At 41.2% G+C, this 21,562-nt stretch overlaps 1 protein-coding gene and 1 long non-coding RNA gene across 3 annotated transcripts in view; one reads left to right on the plus strand and one right to left on the minus strand.

The window, feature by feature from the left end:
* The first annotated feature begins 3,691 nt into the window (after positions 1 to 3,691).
* The window catches only part of LOC138952411 (pinin-like), a 38,080-nt gene continuing 20,209 nt past the window's right edge, over positions 3,692 to 21,562 (plus strand). Inside the window, exons 1-6 of one of the 2 annotated variants that reach the window (XM_070324076.1) lie at positions 3,692 to 3,818; positions 9,680 to 9,745; positions 10,324 to 10,407; positions 10,934 to 11,003; positions 11,563 to 11,675; positions 12,329 to 12,404. In XM_070324076.1, coding sequence (XP_070180177.1) covers positions 3,700 to 3,818; positions 9,680 to 9,745; positions 10,324 to 10,407; positions 10,934 to 11,003; positions 11,563 to 11,675; positions 12,329 to 12,404 — 528 coding nt within the window. In that variant the 5' untranslated portion in view covers positions 3,692 to 3,699. The remainder of the gene's footprint in view (positions 3,819 to 9,679; positions 9,746 to 10,323; positions 10,408 to 10,933; positions 11,004 to 11,562; positions 11,676 to 12,328; positions 12,405 to 21,562) is intronic. The other variant, XM_070324077.1, reaches the window with a different exon arrangement.
* On the minus strand, positions 17,867 to 21,429 carry LOC138952408 (uncharacterized). The gene is made up of 3 exons (XR_011451365.1): positions 20,451 to 21,429; positions 19,904 to 20,078; positions 17,867 to 19,564 (listed from the first exon to the last, which is right to left on the minus strand). It is a non-coding gene; the product is annotated as an uncharacterized lncRNA (long non-coding RNA).

The raw sequence follows: 21,562 nt of genomic DNA on the forward strand, positions 1-21,562 counted from the left end.
AAATTTGACATGAGAGTTCCTGGGTATGATATCCCCATACGTTTTTTTCACTTTTTTGATACATGTCTTTGATGACGTCATATCCGGCTTTTCGTGAAAGTTGAGGCGGCACTGTCACGCCCTCATTTTTCAACCAAATTGGTTGAAATTTTGGTCAAGTAATCTTCGACAAAGCCCGGACTTCGGTATTGCATTTCAGCTTGGTGGCTTAAACATTAATTAATGACTTTGGTCATTAAAAATCTGAAAATTGTAAAAAAAATATTTTTTTTATAAAACGATCCAAATTTACGTTCATCTTATTCTCCATCATTTGCTGATTCAAAAAACATATAAATATGTTATGATTTGGATTAAAAACAAGCTCTGAAAATTAAATATATAAAAATTATTATCAAAATTAATTTGTCGAAATCAATTTAAAAACACTTTCACCTTATTCCTTGTCGGTTCTTGATTCCAAAAACATATAGATATGATATGTTTGGATTAAAAACACGCTCAGAAAGTTAAAACGAAGAGAGGTACAGAAAAGCGTGCTATCATTCTCAGCGCAACTACTACCCCGCTCTTCTTGTCAATTTCACTGCCTTTGCCGTGAGCAGTGGACTGACGATGCTACGAGTATACGGTCTTGCTGCCGGTCAGTGCATTGCGTTCAGTTTCATTCTGTGAGTTCGACTGCTACTTGACTAAATGTTGTATTTTCGCCTTACGCGACTTGTTAACATCTGAAAAGAAAGAGGCACTAGATCTAAGAGTCAATTCAGAAATATCACCCAGACTTTTCTCCATCGTTAACCGACTCATCCCGGACAGTTGAGTTGATTCAGTGGAGTTTTCTTCCATAAGGGTTATCAGGGACCTATATTTAGGTCTATCAGGGGATAGGCCCACGGTCTATATGGGTCTATTACCCAATATTGACGGACTGTGTGATGATATCTTCTGCTATGGTCTGCTGAGACAGTGATATCAAAATCGAGACAGGAGGTCGAGATTTTGATATCACTGTCGAAACAGACCAATAGCAGAAGATATATCATCACACAGTCAGTCAATGTTAGATATATTGCTAATTCTCTGGACATTTTGTATCACTGTAAAGAAATTACAAAAGTATTTGTCTCAGTTTTGGCTGTTCCATATCCCTCCCTCTGATTATTATTTCTTTTTGTTCACTCTTTTCTTGTACTTTTCAGTATTTAAAAATGTCTTTTCTTTCAAAAAGTCTTTAGTCACTTGCTCAACTAAATTCTGGGATCATTACATTTTCATATATATTTGTTTGTTTTTAAATTCAGGTGTTTTTGTTTTTGAAGTGGGGAAGCAATAAAGAGGTCGTCGATATCAAAACTGATATCGACGGAAATGTCGTCGATATCACTTTTACAATGAGCTCAGTTTTGCCCAATTGACCAATGGAAATCCACGTAACATATGAAATAGCAATTTATCCCCCCCTCTGCTTCTTTCTCTCTGTAAACTTGTAGGGCTAGTTATTTTTCGGTAACTTACCCAACAACCAAAATCACTTACCCAACAACGGGCCTGAATCCTCGATAGCTCATGGGTAGAGACTGTACACATTATGGATCTACTTTTTGCAACTCAAAAGTTCAGAACACTCTAATGTACAAAATATACATTTCTGGAGCAAATAATACAACCATACCGCATTTAAACCAGCAACTACAGGCTTGAACACATGAATCTCAATATAAAATCCATGAGTTTGGTTGTTTTCTGAATTCAGATCTGCCGTGCACAATCGTTTATCGCTAGCAAGATTCCAAGGAAAAGTAACTCTCATACTTTGTCTAGCGACACGAGTAGTTCCCCTTCCAGATTTCGGCTGTATCGACAAGACTGCAATCCGACGGTCAGTTTTCAACAATATTTCATTTTATAAACAGATCACACGCAATCAATTGTAAACATTTAATCAACTTAAAGAACATGCGGCGGTTTCATACACTATTTTGCCCCAGAAAACTAAACTTCATACAGTTTTTAACGTTGGAACACGGGTGTAAAACTTCGTCTGCTAGTCACATTCGAGGAAAGAACATTTGCTGAGCGATACCAAAACATGAACAGAACACACACTATATCTGCCTTTACCGCCACAGCAGAATGACAACATAAGTGTGTACTTGATTTTAGTTCAAAACATGGAAACTGACAAGAAGTGTTAACAAAATTGAATGATTTGCACGGAACTATACAACCGCCCATTAATCGATCGCCTGCGCAGGTACACTGGTTGGGTGAATATGATTCGATCAAACTTTCGCACAAAAACTCCTCTTTTCTTTGAATAACTGAAGAAAGGAGGGATAAAGAGGTTACATACCTCGTCTCAGTGATTATCAAAAATAATGGTCTCAGTTCGCGGTCATGAAAAAGCTCGCTGAAGCTCGCATTTTTCATGATCCGCTAACTTCGACCATTATTTTTGATAATCACTGAGACTCGGCATGTAACCTCTACATATAGGTCTATGGGGTTATCAACAGCAGAGTTAGGGTGGCTTCATTTGAAAGTGTATTGCATTCTCTCCAACTGCACAGATAGTACAATTTAAAAAAAAAAGTTGGTCATAATGTAACCGAGTGCCTGCCGTCGCCCTTCACAATAACACAACATAACATAACATAAGCGGCCTGATAGGGTTTTCAGCATGGCGATCTCTACTACATGACAGGCCTACCCGTCACGCATCTGGGGGCCAGATATGGGGGCCCACTGCATTTCTATTGACAATCTGTAGTTTTGGGATAATTTTTACACAGAACTTTCCTAAAATGCTTAGAGAAGGTCTGATGCATTCGTCACTGATAGGAATAAGACTACCTATTACTTTCTTAGTACAGTGCAGTGATACTAACTTGTGAAACAACAACTCAAGCCAGCAAAGTTTAAGGAATAATAATTCCTGGAATGATTATACTATAGTGAAGAAGACACTGTACAGTGTAATTAAAATAATAATATCAATGAGGATTTATCACCTCGGAGAACTCAGGGCATTCGCAAAAACAGAAAACATACATTCTCTACTATGAAAACACACAGACACAAACACACACACAAACACACACACACACACACACACACACACACACACACACACACACACACATGTACACCCACACATGTATGTAGATGTACACCAGGCCACACAGGCACACACAAATAGCTGCCCTGGGTTAAGCTTCAACTTTGACAAAGAAAGAGGGGTCAGACAGAAGAGCAAGTTGACATTATTTGAAGTGTGACAGAATTTTTGACTTCGAGTTCGAGTGTCATTTTGTTAAACACACACACTAAGGAAGATATAGATTATAGAAGACAAGACCTGCACAAACAAGCTTGTTTTACTTACCCCAAATGTAGAGTACGCTATGGTTTTCAGCCTTTTACTTGCCGCATGTATTTCAACTAGTGAATTTGAAATATCGTTCTTTATATTTGTGCCGCGCTGCGTACGTCATAGGACGATCTCAATTGAGTTAAATTTGTAGAGTATATTTTAGGTTACCTAATCTGTGCTCACGGTCTTTTAAATTTATGTTTACATGTATATTTGCTTTTTCAGATGTAACGGCACATTGACTTTGAGAAGATTTTATTGTACGGTTTTCAATATCATGTGCTTGCTTGTGGTAATTAGACAGTTTGGATCTACACATCAAAATGGCGGAGATGCGAGGAATGACGATCCTGCAACATGAAATCGAAAAAGCAAAGGACAAACTTAAAGATGTAAATGAAAACATCAAGAAATTAACAGGAAGAGATCCGCATGACTTGAGGTAAATGCATGTGTGGTGCATGTCGACAATTAAATGAGACACGTATGGCACTCACCACTGGCGGTGCCGGGTGTACGGGCAACAGACACGGGGACGGAACAGCAGACAGTCATTGTTCATAGAAAGGAACCTTCCACTCATAACATATATGTCTACCCGATCAAAAGCAAAAACTCCACGTCTTAATACTAAATTAAGGACAATATGCAATAGTTAGTGTTAAAAAGACCAAGAGTAGACTACATAGCCAATTGTGAATTGGTTTGATTTTGTTACTTACTGTCAGTGTCAGTGTTACTGTTACTAGTGTTAGTGAGGTCGGATGATTTTTTGCTTATAAACAAAAGTGACATTATTATATATCAAATGAAAGGTCTGATCATGAGAAACAAAACGCAGCAAATTTCAAAGTGATATCTTAATTCGTTCAAAAGTTATGCTTGTTATACTAATATTGGGGTCACGATGATGTGTTGCCAAAATATGAGGACAGGTAGTGTAAGAGCATGGTTATTTTACCCAAAACAAAAGTTATGTTATTATATATCAAACAAAAGGTCTGATCATGAGAAACAAAATGCAGCACATTTCAAAATGATATCTCAATTACATCAAAAGTTATGCTCATTATACCGATCTGGGGATCACAGCAACGATGACAAAATGTGACTGCTTTTTGGGGATAGTTGGTGCACGGGACAGTTGGATAATGTAGAGCTAATTCGTCAATGCCATACCAGTTATAACAATATACAGCTGATTCATCAATGCCATAATTTATTTTAAAGAAGATTTTATTTTTTGTCTAGGCATTGAATCTATATATATTCTATGTACATTATTGGGTACCAAATACGAAACATCGAATACACATATTTGCTAAAGTTAGAGGGCGCGACAGGGTACAATCAAGCACAGTCAAACACAGCAAAAAAGACTGCAGATGTTGAACAATATACACCTGCACCCACATACCTGCACCCACACACACACCTGCATATCATGATACCAATCAGGCATAAATCATCACTCGCAGGTGATCTCCACAAAAGATGCACCCACTTGACAGAGAGAAAGCAATGTGTTTTGCAGACCTTTTAAGGAAACGGTTGTTGTCTTCTGCCGAGGTACACTTTGTTGTAAACAGACACCATCTTTTTCTTGTTATCACCAACATAATGTTCACCCTCTCGCTGTAGCTTGGGTGGTTATGTTCAGAGGCTCAAGAAACAAGGCCTGTATGGTTTGGTTTTGATGATGATAATTAGTTTTAACGTCCTCTTAGAACCATTTGGCCTATCTTGGGACAGGTAGAGTTAATATGCTTTATGTGGGGACAAGACACTGGACAAACATGCAAACATGTTTGGTTTTGTCTTGTCGGAGGTACCTGCTTGGGAGTTGTCTTTCTCATCTTGGGCCCCTCCCTTTTCCCTCCCAGTCCCGTCTCCCTGCCGGTGTCTCTGTCTGTCTGTCTCTCTATCAGTGTTTGTGTGTCTGACTGTATGTATTGTGTTTGTTTCTGTTGGTGGTTCTCTTCTGATAAGGATTTATTTTATTGTGCTTGGGCGCTTGTCTTGGACTTCTTTTTCTGTCCTTCCACCCTTGTTTTTGTCCTTATTCTGTTCCTCTTATTCAAAGTTTTGTACCTCTCAGTGTCACCTTTTTGGCTGTCTCTTCCTCACATTGCATTCTTTATTCTTCGATTTGGGTGCTTGTGAAGCAAAGTACGTTTGACCAAAGAGCTTTCCCCTACGGATTTTGGATTTCCATTGGGGAAAGCTCTTTGGTTTGACTATCCCTGGTTGTGTGTTTGAATGTATTATGTATTTGTCACGTATCCATCGCCAGAGGCATAAGAATTTGTGTATAGGCAAGAAGTTTATTCAGTTAAGAAAAATAAACAAAAAAATGTAACAGTTATACGACCTAGACTTCCGTAAATCAACCTCACGCAACAAATAACGCTCACGCACCCTAATAACACACACGCACACTAACGACAGTGGATCTCCGCTATGACGAATAAACTAAATGATATCTATACAGGCTGGGACCGGACGGAGCACTTCACCGAAGCGGTCAAAACAACGTCAAGGAATTGTCTGTAGTTCTGTACACAAGAAAATAACTGCCAGTTGTGGCCTCAAGGCAATCAAAATGTCTGTAAACTGGCCGCACAAGAAAACAACCAAAAATGTCTATTGCAGGTTATAGAAAAGAGGGGCTGATAATAATGGTAATCCAAATCTGGTTTATTATTTTTGGAGGATCAAACAAAGGTTCAATCATTAAAAATCCTCCAGTTTCTTCAATCATGATAATAATTTCATCAAGCTATTGAATATATTCCTAACCGTATCTCACAACAACATTCTTCAAGCAAAATACAGCTCACTTCAAAAGTAAAAACAAAACGAAAGTTGCCTCAGGGGAAATAACCATCAACAACAAAATGCGGAAGGGAAGTAACTCGTCCCATTCCCGGTCAGTCTTGGGAGAGGGTTCACCTCAAACATTGCTTTGCGGAAAATTGCGCGAACCTCTGCACTAAAAGTTATGGTTTGTTTTGACAGAAGATAGACTAAACTACTCATTTTTCGAAGTGCAATGTGATGGCCACAAAGGTATCCGACATATCTGCCGTTGAAAATGACCAATGTTCAACCACTGTAAAAGCAGTTGACTTACAAAAAAACTCATCGAAAAAATATCTACCTGATCTAAACGCCATTTGTGTTGATGAAGACATCACGTGATACCTAATTTAAATATTATAATGACTGGCATCATGTGCTCTCCAGAAGCAGTCAACTCTGAATCAAAATGGCGACCTCCGGGTAAAACGTCAGTTTCGGTATTGCAGGTTCGCGCTACTCAAAATCTCATTGCGAGTAGGTAAAAGTCATACTTGTGTGATACATCATTGGAAAGAAGAAGATTTCTTTTATTTCATCACATTGATAAAATCAAGTCTAATAGTTTGTAGAGCACAGCAAATTACTGTTCAAAGTAGCTTGTTTACATGACGACACATCTGGGTCAGCCTCGTTCTAGTTCTGCCGACCTCACTACTAGTGTTACTGTTAGTAGCAATGACACATGAAATTTTGAAATTAATGGTTGAATGACAAGAAACACACCATTTTAAAGAGATCAAAATTCTGAGCACATAGCAATTTGTTTTATTTAAATCGGTGCAGTAGTTCTCGAGATATGGTCATTTTAGTTGAGAAATTTTGGGCATCATTTGAGGACAAAGCTAGTAGCTAATTACATGATTGCTGTGGCAATGACATGAAATTTTGAAATTAATGGTTGAATGACAAGAAACACACCATTTTAAAGAGATTAACATTCTGAGCACATAGCAATTTGTTTTATTTAAATCGTTGCAGCAGTTCTCGAGATATGGTCATTTTAGTTCGAAATCACTTTGCTTTGAGCGAGCCGAGATCGCAACCTCTTCAGGCTTTTGATCGGCCGAGTTTCACATTTTTCGGGTCCAGATTTGCGCAGCATAATCGTTAGGAATAAGTCATTTCTTGCTCGATTCTTTTGATTTTTGAGTCACTTGAGAAAAAGTGACTCTATGTAAGGCCAAAAAAAAAAAATTGTCTGTTTAGGGTAACCCGACCGACCCTATCGATTTGGCGCCGACCCAAAAACTTTTTTTTGATTTCAAAAAAAAAAAATAAAAAAAAAGAGGTAAAAATGCTAAAAAGAGACATTTGGCGTTTCTTTCTTTCCCTTTCTCTCTGTTTTATTTATACGTTAGTTTTGAAACATGTATTCATCAAAATATAAGAAGTGAATGTTCAGCCAACATAGCATTTACACACACACACACACAAAAAAAAAAAAAAAAAAAAAAACCTACCTACCTACCGACCCTACTTTTTTTGGTCATGTTACCCTAAACAGACAATTTTTTTTTTGTGGCCTAATCGGTCAGTGTTAGTCTGTCCGGCCGGTTTCGTTGACCTTTGACCTTTTTCAAGGTCACAGGTCAGCGTCAAAGGAAAAATTAGACATTTTATATCTTTGACAAAGTTCATCGGATGTGATTGAAACTTTGTAGGATTATTCTTTACATCAAAGTATTTACATCTGTAGCCTTTTACGAACGTTATCAGAAAAACAAGGGAGATAACTAGCCTTTTCTGTTCGGCAACACACAACTTAACGTTGGGCTTTTCTCGGAAACTATAAAAGTGACCGGGCTCAAATTTTATGTGAACGTGACTCATTGTGTTGTGAATAGCAATTTCTTCCTGTCCATCTGATGCCTCATATAATATTCAGAACTGCGAAAGTGACTCGATCGAGCGTTTGCTCTTCTTGTTGACTTTAAATGAAACAGAAGTTAATGTTTTATAAACTGCATTTGAACCGTGTATGCCGATGGAAGTTTTCAGACCAAATTTTAGTGAAACTCACACGAGTAATATTCACTGACATGCTGACGGAGATGTAGCTTCCGGTGGTTCGCGGTTTTTTGTATGGGAAAGATGTAAGGCTTTCTCTGATTGGTTGCAAAATATCACAGCCCTCCAATGAAAATTACAGTATTCCGTGCAGTTTGAAATGAACTGGTCGTCTGCTAAGAATGACGCGAAAATGGCCGTGAGAGGCAGTGAAGACGAACACGCACTTTCACACTCAAAATATTCCAAAACACATCTTTTATTAATTTCATACAGTAAACTTTGTTTTTGAATCATTTCTTTATTCATTCCTTTTTTATTTGATACATAATATGTGACTCACAAACATCAATTATGCCAATTATTTTTCACTCAAAGTGAAAAAAAAGTGCCTTTTCACTGTGTCCTCAGTTGACGCTGGGCGATGTGGCAATGCTACTGTTAGTGTTACTGTTACATGCGGATTAAATACAGACCTGTAGGAGACTAGGGCGTCAGCTGGCATTGTTTATCTCACGTAAACTCCATACTGACTATCTCCCCTACCCTCTAAAGTACTGCTGATCTTCCTTTGGACATGTATTCCTCTCATGGAGTCTTATTCATGATGAAAAATTGTCTTTTGACTTAAAAATTTGCTTCAATGCCAAATCTTTCTTTCCTCATTCAATAGACCCTATGTACAATGTGTCTGGAAACACCTCTGGCTCTGCTCTGAGGGATTTTGCGGCCAGCGCAGCAAAGATAAAGAGGGAGAATTTTCTCGGCTTGCGCGGCAGCAAGCACTATGTCTCTAGACTTTCTTTCTTTATTTGGTGTTTAACGTCGTTTTCAACCACGAAGGTTATATCGCGACGGATGTCTCTAGACTGTATCGGTATTCCAAGCTCTCGCAAAATACAAAGCATGTGGTACAGCTATCCAGAGCTGCAAAGGCTGATGTTCGAAGTTCTTTCAGATTTCGAAGCATAGCAAAGAGCATGTCTCGCGAGAGCTACTCAGATACCGAAAAGGTCTATTTCAAGGGACATAACCACTCGTTGCATGTTCTAATAAACCAAATTTTAGGTAAAATCTATCGAATTTCATCACAAATCTGGCATGCTTCTCTCCCTCTAGATAATTGTACCAAATAAAATTGGCGATGAAGCATTCAGTCTAGAGTATATTTGGGCTGACGCCCTACCTATAGCTGCATGTAGTGTGATGGTGATAGATGTCAAATCACAAATGCAAAAATTCATTCACGGATTCAGTTTCTTGCACAGCAGATTCAGAATTTTTGGAATACTGCAAAGTTGCTGTCTTCTCCCCCTATAAATCTGCACTTGTGCAGAATTTTCCCAGTCTCAATTTAGCACAACAGAAGACTTTATTAAAACACCCTTATTTGTACTAAAAAAGCACATTCATGTTTCTCTACTTTTTTTCCAGGACTGCCCCTGTCAGGGGCCGGGCACAGGAAACTAGGGGTAGAGGACGACTCTTTGGTCTTGCCAGGTTTGTTTCTTATTTTAGCAGAACTCGTTCCACCTCATTTCCACCTTTCATGATTACCTACTGGTGCCAGTGGCTTCAACTTCTGTAATTCTGAATAATTCAAAACAATTCATTTGTATTGTATTTCAACTATTTGTAATGTAAGTTAAAAGAATGCCTTTCATTATACATATTCTCAAATTTCAGGATTCAAAATCTAGAAATCGTATGAATCGAAAATCCAGTAAATAATCACTCTTTGTGTTCCAGACAAAAATCTTCACTTAGGGGTACCGGATACATGTTTTAATCTCTTGAAGTTTTTTGGAAAAGAATGGTTGGGTGAGATAGTGACAAAGTAACTGTACAGTACACACCTCACAGCGTTGCGAGTTACAAAATTTTAAAAAAAACACTAAGTTGTTACGTCTGTTTTAATTTAGTTTTTCACTCAGAATAACTTTTGTATTAACCACTGAAGTCAGCATGGCATTTGTGATTGTAGACCTGTACAGAATTGAAATGGACACTAATTTGCATGTTGACACAACACTGTTTGTTATCACTGTCAATATTGTCATTTTCATTTAATTCTGCAGGCGTGGGATTATGCCGGAGGAGAGCGGAGGACGACCACCACCACCACCAGCCAGAGGACGCAGCGTGAGAGGAGCCTTTTCACGGTGTGTGTTGCTCATAAGCATCACAAGCACAGTCACTAAATAGATAGTTGCCAGAAATATCTCTGCCAGAATGTTCAAGCAGTGGGGCACTTTGAAGCGTTGGGACATGTATAAAGCAGCACACCTGATTTTTATTCAAGTAAAATCTGGTACCGTACACACGACCCATGAATCAGCAGGCATTTCCGCGCTTCCACAACTCCTTAAAAAAACAAATCGCAGCATCAATCATTGAATCAGCTTCATGTTTTTGTAAAAATAGTTCATTTATTCCTCTTTCTGCCAAAATAAACATTTTCTTTTTTCAAAGATAAATTGTTTTGAGTGATTAATTGTCAAATAATTGATGATAATAAGAAATCAGTAACATAATTCAAAAATACATGTAGAAGTGTTGTACTGTCAGCTTGTTATTGGCAGTTGACTCATGCAACACTTGAACATAATGCACCACTTGAAAAGCTAGAGATTCAGGCAATGTAATACTACTTTAAATTAATGATTACTTCCTTTATACCTGCTGTAGGCTGGGTCCCATGCCGGGAAGACGAAGAGTCAGAGAGGACAGTGGCGATGAAGATGGACCACCAACAAAGGTACCTTTCTTTTAATCAGAACATTTTGAAGATTGTTCCAAAAGAACAGAACCAGTCAACACTGATCACTGATCAGAGATGAAATGAAGTGTTGATGAAAGTAAACCAGTTCGTTCACTTGTGAATGAGGTTGGAGGGAAAAAGAGAAACATTGTACTATTCATAATATGCGCATAATCTGAGACTAGGAGTATTAGCTCGTATTACCCAAAACAATCAAAGTGCTATACTTTAACTCATTGTCTCCCAGGTACGGATATATCCGTACCCACTCATTTGGCTCTATGTGACCAGGTATGGATATATTCGCTCAGACTGTTAGCTTCAGTTGCTTCCTGTAGCGTCGATCTAACGCCTGCATTCCAGCGTGTTGATACACAGTGTCTACACAGCTACTACAATTCTGAGTGACAGCTACTACAATTCTGAGTGACCTGCTGCAGCACAGCTGGTCTCTGCTAAAAAAATAATTGGTCAACATAGGTGGGGTAGAAAGTGTTAAAAAGGATGCAAGCTTGTTCCTGTCTGTTCTAGCTGAAGATTAATTTTGATTCTTTAGACTTTTTCCTCGCAGCTGTCCGTCCAATCATCAGTGGTATCTACTGGTCGAGATGCCCGCAGTCGTCAAGACACCATGGCAGAACAGAGCAAAGACCGCGAAGGACTGCAGAGGTATTGCTAGAACTGTGTACAAATGGCATTGAACACTTAGTCAGGGCACCCCACGCACACCTCTCCTACAGGTATTGCTAGAACTGTGTACAAATGGCATTGAACACTTAGTCAGGGCTCCCCACGCACACCTCTCCTACAGGGTCCCGGGACCCCCACTTTGATTTTTTAGAGGGTCCATGGACCCCCTCAGCGGAGTTTTAGAGGGTCCAAAACTCCAGGGGCCTTAAATTCAAAGTCTGCCAATGTGCCTCTGAGTGTGTGTGTGCGTGTGTGCGCATAAATTTAACTGACAACAACAGTCTGAAAACAGTACCAAGGGTACACACGATAACGTTAATATAGGGCGTCCTGGGGCCCGCTCTTTTTAGTTTTAGTGCGTCCCGGGACCCCCTCAATACATTTCTTGTACGTGTTGGGCTTCTAGTGCGTATAGGATGCAGGGACGGGCAGTTTGGGGAGCTCTGACTCAGTACATGAATCTGATGTCTGAAAATGTTCGTCAGTTGCACAGTGTGGTTACGTAAATGTTATACTTTTGTTTGTTTTTTACCTTGTTATGATTAATAATGAAAGACACAGTATCTGAAGCCTAAAAAGTATGGGAGTATTTTGAGGGAAAAAATCTTGATTTTAATCTCTCTGAATTCCAGGAATCGTCGGATGTTTGGTCTCCTGTTGGGAACGCTGCAGAAGTTTAAGACCGAGGCAAAAGTTAGGGATGAGAAGGTAAAGTAGAAATTTGTTTTGTGTTGGTTTACTTTCTGCTGTGTCCTGTGAGGTAGAATGACTGTCCTTTGTGTAATTAAATTACATATCTTATCCCGACTCACATCTAGCATTAACCTCTGGTTTAAGTGCCGGGACGCTGAACTACGCTTCACCCCTTAAGGGGAAGTAACCCTAAAAAAGAACAGCCTAGACCCCGTAAACTGGGTCACAGGTCAAGGCCATACCGTCACGTGACTGAGCACGCGAGACCGCCGCCGCCGTATTGGAATACTTCACTCTTTCCTCAGCGGTCCTAGCGCTAGGACGTTGTTCTCTCGAGCTACGCATTTTGGCTTTCAGCCTGCTGCCTGGTTGGCAGTTTATCTTCACCCCGGTTCTTCTTCACGGTCTCTGCTTCTACGGCTGTATTGGTGAGAGCGTTCTTTGTTTGTTTTACTTGAATTTTTGCTTGTGTCCGTCAACTTTGTTGTTGTTGTTCTACTCTCTGTGAGTTGTTTTCAACATGGCGGACAAAGAGAAGAAAAAGCCTAATACTCGTCAGTTAGTTGCTGATTCTTCCCCTGCTAGCAGTCAGATAAAGATAAACCCAAAGGGACAACGGTTACTCTTGTAAAACCGGTGTCTAATTTTTCGTTTTCGGTTGATATTGTTGTACCAGCAAGCCCTACCATGCCTGTTCTAAAAGAATCTATAACAGGAGTAGGCCTCGTTCGGCTAAGCCTAAGAAGAGTGATAAGCAAGATTTCTCTTCCCTTTTCTCTTCTTTCTCCTCGCATATGTATACCATGTTTTCTCAACAGCAGCAACTTGCCGCCGATCTACAGGCTACGCGAGATGAGTTGCGTTCGCTGCCCAAGGGTGTTGGCGATGTTTCTTCACTTTCCCGCATCCGGTTGCCTCCTTCGGCCACAGTCACGTCAGCGGACTTGCGGGCGGGAGAACTGGCGCACGCCAGCTTCGGAGAGATGGTCCCTCGGGACACTGTTGCTACTGCACAGCAGGCACTCTCCTCAGGTACGTTGGGTTCGCCGGTAGCCAGGCTCTTTGGCGAAAGCGTTCCGCATAGACCGCAACTAGTAGCTCCCCCGCCTCATAGGTCAGGGAGTGAAAGTTCGACATACCTGGGGCAAACGACTCACACGAAGCGGAGCTCATGGGGTGTTGACGCGGGAATGCAATCGATGTTACATGGGTTCGCCGGTAGCCAGGCTCTTTGGCGAAAGCGTTCTGCATAGACCGCAACTAGTAGCTCCCCCGCCTCATAGGTCAGGGAGTGAAAGTTCGACATACCCGGGGCATACGACTCATACGAAGCGGAGCTCACGGGATGTTGACGCGGGAATGCAATCGATGTTACATTGATCTGGAGACCAAGGTGCACGCGGGCTGTCTATGACTTCCCCCGTCGGTGTACTTGCGTCACCACTTCCGCCTGGGCAGGAAGTTTGGCTCCATGCAGGCTCTGCACCGAAGTTCTACTTCCGGTTTGCAGTCAGCCTCGCTTCCGGTTGATCATGTCCAAGACTCGGCGAGTCACGCGGACTTTTCGACTCATACGGAAGTGGAATCGGAGCTCGACGATCATCTCTCATTCTATGATGACGACGTTGAGTTCCAATTACCGTCAAAGCTGAAGCCAACCTTAGCTATTGCAGCACAGGTCGCTTACAATATGTTTCTGACGGCGTTGTTTCATAGGCTGGATTTGTCTTACCCCCACCATCAGCGGTGGGTGACTTCCGCCCAGCACCAACAGCAGCTGAAGGTTTTCAGTTCTCTGAGTCTTCTTTAGTTGCTTATGAGCTCTCTAATATTTTAGCAAGCTTTCCAGGCACGGCGAGCTCCCTGACTGTCGGCACGGTGCCTCTCCTCTCTGCTCATGGTCAGGCTCCAGTCGCTGCTAAGCCTTGGCTTGCCACTGTCCGACTTCCACAGGCTAGTGTATCTGCCCTTGCGCGCAGGTTTTTACTCAGCCGTCGGCCTCAGAACCTTATTGACTTTTGCCCTACTGAGTGCAGCCCTTCCGGTCACGCCGTAGCTGTCCACTCTTAGGGAGGACGGTTACCGTCAAGACAGACCTTGTGTCTACACAGAAGGTTCTCTTATTGGTTTGGAAGAGACAGGCAGGTACCCTTTTGATCTTGCCTCTCTCTCTGAGACACTCCTTTGGACACTCTCTCGTTCTATTAGGTCTTCCCTGGATCCGTTTGAGTTCCGGAATGACGCAAGTGTTAAAGACGTTTCGACCTTAGCTAAGGTCAACACTGAGCAGATGTCTGTCCCGGCACGCCGTTTCTCCCACGCCGTGTTTACACGAGGTCTCTCACTTCCGATTTCGCTTCGGCTGTTTCGGCGAGTGAAGGATCGTACGCATTAGCATCAGTTCGCACCACCACGGTGTTGCGGGTACTTCTGCACTGGCGTTTTTCGGCTACTTCTGGTTCGTCTTCCGGCGTTCCGGGTAATCGTAGCACTTTGTTCTTTCCTGTCCGCAACTTACGACGTCAACCCTTTGGGGTTCTAGGTCGTTGGGGGTAGTGGTGCCTTGTATCTTACTTCCTGTTCAGCTTCGCCTGTCTCGGATGATAAGGTTTTGTACGTGATGGCATCTTTTATACAGCTTGCGTCGGTCCCCGCGTCTGACCTTTGGTCTTTCATCGATGAACAGACTAGTTCTGGTTTTTCGGCCAAACTCAGGGTTACTCTCGATTTGGCAGCAAAATTTATTCCAGGTTTTTTTCTTGAAGACATTTCGTCTTTTGAATCTTTTGACAGGTTGGCTTCCTGGTTTTCGGTATGCCGACCAGTAGTTGCTTTGATTTCTGTTTTTGGCTTTGTTACGTAGTCATTTGCCTACAAGCAGACTGACCTACGGGCACTGCGGCTTTCAGCCGTTTCGTTCATGCCACTCCAGGCTTCGGCCTTTGTGTTTCCCGCACGTTCGGTTGCTGACGTTCAACCAGAATCGCGGCTTCCTCGTACTATCTCCATCTGCTCATACATGGACTGTAGAGGATAACTTGCGGTCAGTTGGACTTATCGTTTTCTGTTTCGCTGAGCACACAGTCCTCTTTTTATCACGAAACTTTTTTGGATTACTACGAGTCTGATCAGCATTCTACTTAGGTAGAAAGCGGATGACAGACTTTGTTTGAGTAGATAGACGGTCATTCACGACAGCTGTCGGCCTTTGAATGCACTCTTTTTTGGCCTCTTTAGGAGGTCGTTCGGACTTTCTTTTAACTTCTTCTGTTTTGGCAAGAAGGTTTAAAGTCAGTTTGTGGGCAACAGGACTGCCGGTTTTGGCACTCTTGTTTAACTTACTCGACGGGTATTGACAGTCCAGTTCATAGCCATGGTCTTTCTTTGGCTTTTTCTGTCACAACCCATGAGGGTTATATTATGAGTCCTTGTCTTTCTTAGACTTGGACTCTTAACGCAGGAAGCAGGACTGCGTCATACACTCGGTCTTGCTTGGGTAGACACTCAAAGCAGGTCACGCACCAGTAGTAGCCTACTTTTGGCTAATCGTTTGGATCAAGCTGGATTCACAGCTTGGTTCTTTGGAGGTGTTTGTCCCTTATAGTTTAGGAACTTCAGGGACACTTATGCTCTATCTTGAGGGTTTTTTCCTCGCCAATGAGGGCTTGATATCTTGTACTCAGGTATCACCCGTTTATCGGGAGGAGATCGGTCACGTCTTTCTTGAGCTGACGTCTATCTCCTAGGCCTGGGGGGCTTCACGCCTTCCCGAGGTCTCATATACTTTCACATTATGTTTTGACGGTAGCCTACAGGGTTCGTCCTATTCAGTTTTGAGCGGACAGCCTTACGTACTGAGCGTTCCGTGTTCGGCACAACAGCAAGCGCCCACTTTGACGCTTGCTCCCTTCCTTGTCGATTAAATTTTAATAGCTACTTGCTAGTGAAAATTAAGTTAAGACTTTTGCCGCTTTTGCTTAAGCCGCATTGGTTTGTTGATGAGCAATCTCGGTTCATTTTTTGATGAGAGGTTGCAGTCTCGCCGGTTAACAAATTATTTCCTTTGTTTACGGTTTTAAGACGTTCTTTCGACTCTTCTTTGTAAAGAGTCTAGTTTGTCAGATGGTTTTTTGTCTTGCATCTTTTCATTGAACAAGGGACAAGTGTTTGTCTCTGGTTCATTACGAACATTAGCGTCTACCTCATGGGACTATAGTGCTGTGGTTTACTCAAGCCATAATCCTTTAGTGCTTCACTCCTCGGAGGGTGTTTCACTTGTGGTCTTTTGGAACTCTTTGTTCTATTCAGGCGGGAGACGCACAGGTTCGTTTTGTTTTACTCGCTCGCATCGGAAGACATGTCTTGTTGTCTTCCGAACTTTCACAGCTCTCTTTTGAGTTAGGTCTGTCTTCCCGGTCTTGCTGATTGCAAGAGATTGTTCACTCTTTTCGTCAGCTACGATCAAGACAGGTCAGTGAGGTTGGCGCTCTTTTCGGCTTCTGGAAGACGTAATTCACGAATCTTAAGGTTTTTCACTCGGCTGTTTCACTCAGGTCTCAACAGACTTTATGTGAAAGGGTTGTTTATCTAATTTGACCTTATCTGGTGGTTTTTTACTATCATTATCAATCTATGGGTGGTTGCGACCAAAAAAAAAAAAAAAAAAAAAAAAAAAAAAGTCTCGAGGATGCTAAGATGTTCCACGACCTTTTGTTGTTGGCGGAAGACGATGTTTCATTAGTCTGGAGAAACATCGTTCAGAACTAGACAAGTCATTTCTCTTTTTACGCCCAGCGTGAAAAGGGCCCTGTCTTCAAGCCTTTTGTCTTTTGTTTACGTACTTTTTGGTCTGACGCAAGATATTGGGTATTTTGGACATACTCATTCTTGCATGGCTCATTTTGGGAGTGCCAGACCAGTTCTTTGGTTCTTTCGTTTTGGACGGATAGAGTCAAATTTGTGCAAGGAAGCACTGGCTAGATGGGCTTTCACACTCATTAAACAAGCTTATGAGTGTGGCAGTCAATGGGGGGGGGGGGGGGGGGAAGCGTTCTGTCCTTCCTCTGAGTTCGCCTAGAACTCATGGGGCCTGAGCTTGGGCTCTTTTATTCGGCGGTTCTGCGACCAGGCAAATCTCGATCGGCCTCACATAGGTGTTTTGGACGTTTTTTAGGACGTCTTTCTTTATTACTTTTGGCGGGTTTTCTGATACCCGCTGGGATGGTAGTGGTTGCTTACCAGTCATGGTTGAAGCAGGCCGGTTTCCTACTAGAAATAAGTGAGTTTCACTGAGAATCTGTTTACTCGTCAGGATGGGACCAACACCTTTCCGGCTTTGGTAGCCGCAGGGCAGGTTCTCTCCAACTTGTAGAGTGAGTTTCTTTCCCACCACCTACATTAGCAATCTGCTAGATGTGAGTCGGGATAAGATATGTGGCCATTTCTGCGAAAAGGGACCTTGTTGACAAATTTATCGATTTTGAGTTTTGGATTTTATTTGACAGACTGTTATATTTAGAACGTGATGTGAGAATTTCAGACCTTCAAATTTATTTTTCACGGAGTTATGACCCTTTTTTGGAGATACCCCCAAAATGACTTAAAATGGCCAAACTTTTAAAAACAAACTTTTGCCGGGAAATAGTAAGTTCAATCATCTGCCGTTATTACTTGTATGGTTTTAGGTCAAAATAATGTTTCATTCCAGAGTTATTGCCCTTTTTGTAACGTTACCCTAATTTTTACTTTTTCGTCTTTTTCTATCATTCTCTCCTCCCATGCAGAAGAAACAAGTCGCGTAAGGCGAAATTACTACATTTAGTAAAGCTGTGGAACTCACAGAATGAAACTGAACGCACTGCATTTTTTTTCACAATCACCGTAGTCCGCCGCTAGTGCAAAAGGCAGTGAAAGTGACGAGCCTGTTCAGCGCGGTAGCGGTTGCGCTGTGCTGCATAGCACACTTTACTGTACCTCTCTTCGTTTTAACTTTCTGAGCGTGTTTTTAATCCAAACATATCATATCTATAAGGTTTTTGGAATCAGGAACCGACAAGGAATAAGATGAAATTGTTTTTAAAACGATTTCGTAAACTTAATTTTAATCATAGTTTTTATATTTTTAATTTTCAGAGCTTGTTTTTAATCCGAATATAACATATTTATATGTTTTTGGAATCAGAACATGATGAAGAATAAAATAAAAGTAATTTTCAATCGTTTTATAAAAAAATATTTTTAATTACAATTTTCAGATTTTTAATGACCAAAGTCATAAATTAATTTTTAAGCCTCCATGCTGAAATGCAATACTGAAGTCTGGCCTTTGTCGAAGATTGCTTGGCCAAAATTTCAATCAATTTGATTGAAAAATGAAGGTGTGACAGTGCCGCCTCAACTTTTACAAAAAGCCGGATATGACGTCATAAAAGACATTTATCGAAATAAAAAATAAAAAATCTGGGGATTTTATACCCAGGAACTCTCATGTAAAATTTCATAAAGATCGGTCCAGTAGTTTAGTCTGAATCGCTCTACACACACACACGCACAGACACACACACACATACACCACGACCCTCGTCTCGATTCCCCCTCTATGTTAAAACATTTTATCAAAACTTGACTAAATGTAAAAACAATCAGCCATATGATTTTTTTTCTCGAATATTTCTTCTTCTTTCATACTACCTCTCCCCCCGCCATGTTCTATTCTTTCTTCACCCACGCACATACAAACACAAACTATTTGAGGCTGTCTGCTGAAAACAATACACACACACTTGTAGACTTGAAGTTGTGGTACTTCTAAATTTCATAACAAGGATTAATTGTTCAGTTTCCTTGGTAAATACAGCTTCCAGTTGTAGAAAGTAACATATGGTGCTGTGTGTCCTTGCACACGTGGGTCTGTCAGTCTGTCCATCACTTCACTGAATTGAAAATGTCATCCGTGCACTCTGCTATCGAACGTCTCCCTTTACTTTCAACAAACTGAAATGCCAATCAGGGTCGAACTTGATGTGGCCGACGATCAAGACATTTTCAAAATGGATTTGTGCTGTTCATTCACACACAAAACTGCATGCCTAAGTATTGATGCACCATGCCGAAGACTGAAGTTGCTACCCTCCTCTGTACCCCTGCCTCATTCGCAAGGTAGACGATTTGCTTCTCTGAAACAAAGGCAACCACAGAGTTGATCAACATATTATTTACTAACCACTATTTGCACAGCTCAAGTCTGGTTTTGGGTACCTGTCCACTTGCCATTTCTAAGCTGGTATGGTATGGTGACATTATCGAAAATGTTGTGTGTGTGTGTGTGTGTGTGTGTGTCTGTGTGTGTGTGTGTGTGTGTGTGTGTGTGTGTGTGTGTGTCTGTGTGTGTGTGTGTGTCTGTGTGTGTGCTTCTTTGTTGGAGAAAACAGCACATAAACACAAATATAACTGTATTGCTCCCCCCCTTTTTTTTTAAAGTACTGACAAATTGTAAAGTATTAATATGTCTTTACCTACTGAGCAAAGTCCCAAGGGTAAACCATGCTGATTTCCTTGGAACTGGAACCGGCTGGACATTGCTGTTGCCCCATTCTGTCGAACACCTGCTTTGTGGCCAGGCACTTCTGTCTTTTGTTGTTGCACTGTCCGGTGAATTGCTGGACTTGTTTGCTGTTCCACGCCAGCAAACTGAGAGAAAGAGAGTAACATTGGTTAAATAAAAAAAGAGGAGTTTAAAAACATACTACACGTACACACATACCACCACCGCCATCATCATCATCATCATCATCATCATCATCATCATCATCAAAATCATCATTGTCATTATCATCTCTCTTCCTCTATCTTACCCCTCTTTCTCTCTCTCTCTCTCTCTCTCTCTCTCTCTCTCTCTCTCTCTCTCTCTCTCTCTCTCTCTCTCTCACACACACACACACACACACACACACACACAGACATACAGAAACCCTCACACAACACACACACACACACACACACAAGCTGCGCGCGCGCGCACACACACACACAAAACACACACTGCAGTCTATGGTAACTTACCTGAAATTGTAGCCTGTCATAGATCTAAGTGGAGACAGCAAACGGTAAGAGCAACAGGTTCTCATTTACGATGTCCGGGCATTCAAACGATCAGGAAGAGGAAGACCTTGCTTCGCAATAGGCCTATGCTCTTGGAGAACTCTTTAACCGATTGGTAGTGTGCGTTGTCATCATGAACCTTTACAACACCATCGTGATCAAAGTAGATCTGCTTCGACTTCGGAGTCACAAAATAATGTCCGGGCGAAGTGCAACAAAATTATTCTGAATTAACAGCATTGACCTCGTCAACAAAATCGTTGTCTTATCCCAAAGTGACTTCTGTCAGCAGAACATTCCGTGTTCAACTGAGAAGACTGACTTGCCCTTCCACTATCAGAATTCACAGCTGCAAAGAACAGAATGCCCCAGTCAGTAACCACTGATCTAAATATCAGTAACTTTAGCAAGGGAAGCAACTAAAGATGTAAACGGGGAGTAACTGTTCTTCATCGGGCAACTGCATTTGTCGTCTGCTTTTTCGTACAGTGCTACGGTCGCGTGAAAGTCAGATCTACCTGAACTATGCGTATAGATCCGTCTAGTGAAATGTAGCTGTGTGATGATTTGGCTACATCACTTTGCTGAATGTGCTTCCAGATGAAAGTTTATATTAAGCTTACTGTCAAACATTAAAAAAAAAATAGGTAAGTTGTTTTAACTTGACCAAAACTAGCGACGAAAATTTTTTTCTCGAAGCACAACAAAACACTCTGTCGGCATTTTCGGCATCATCGCAGTCAACTTGTCATCGGTTCGATGTGTTTTTCCTGAGGAGGAATGAACATAAACATTTGTAGAAGTTTGTAATGTTGATCCCAAGACTATTTTCCATTACTTTAAATTGCTGTTCATTGTACTATCGCTGATAATTCATTGAACATTTTAGAAATTCAACTTGAAGTGGGCATCAGTCAGCACAGCAAAGTTTGTTTACATTTTGCTCCAACTTTGACCCCGCGTTTCTCCAATCAGAGGCTTAGCTCAACAAGGTCCCTTTTCGCAGAAATGGCCACATATGTAATTTAATCGAAAATTTTAAAAGTAAATTTTGATTTGATTAATATACTTAC

The sequence above is a fragment of the Littorina saxatilis genome, linkage group LG17 (assembly GCF_037325665.1).
Source record: "Littorina saxatilis isolate snail1 linkage group LG17, US_GU_Lsax_2.0, whole genome shotgun sequence".
Taxonomy (NCBI): domain Eukaryota; kingdom Metazoa; phylum Mollusca; class Gastropoda; order Littorinimorpha; family Littorinidae; genus Littorina; species Littorina saxatilis.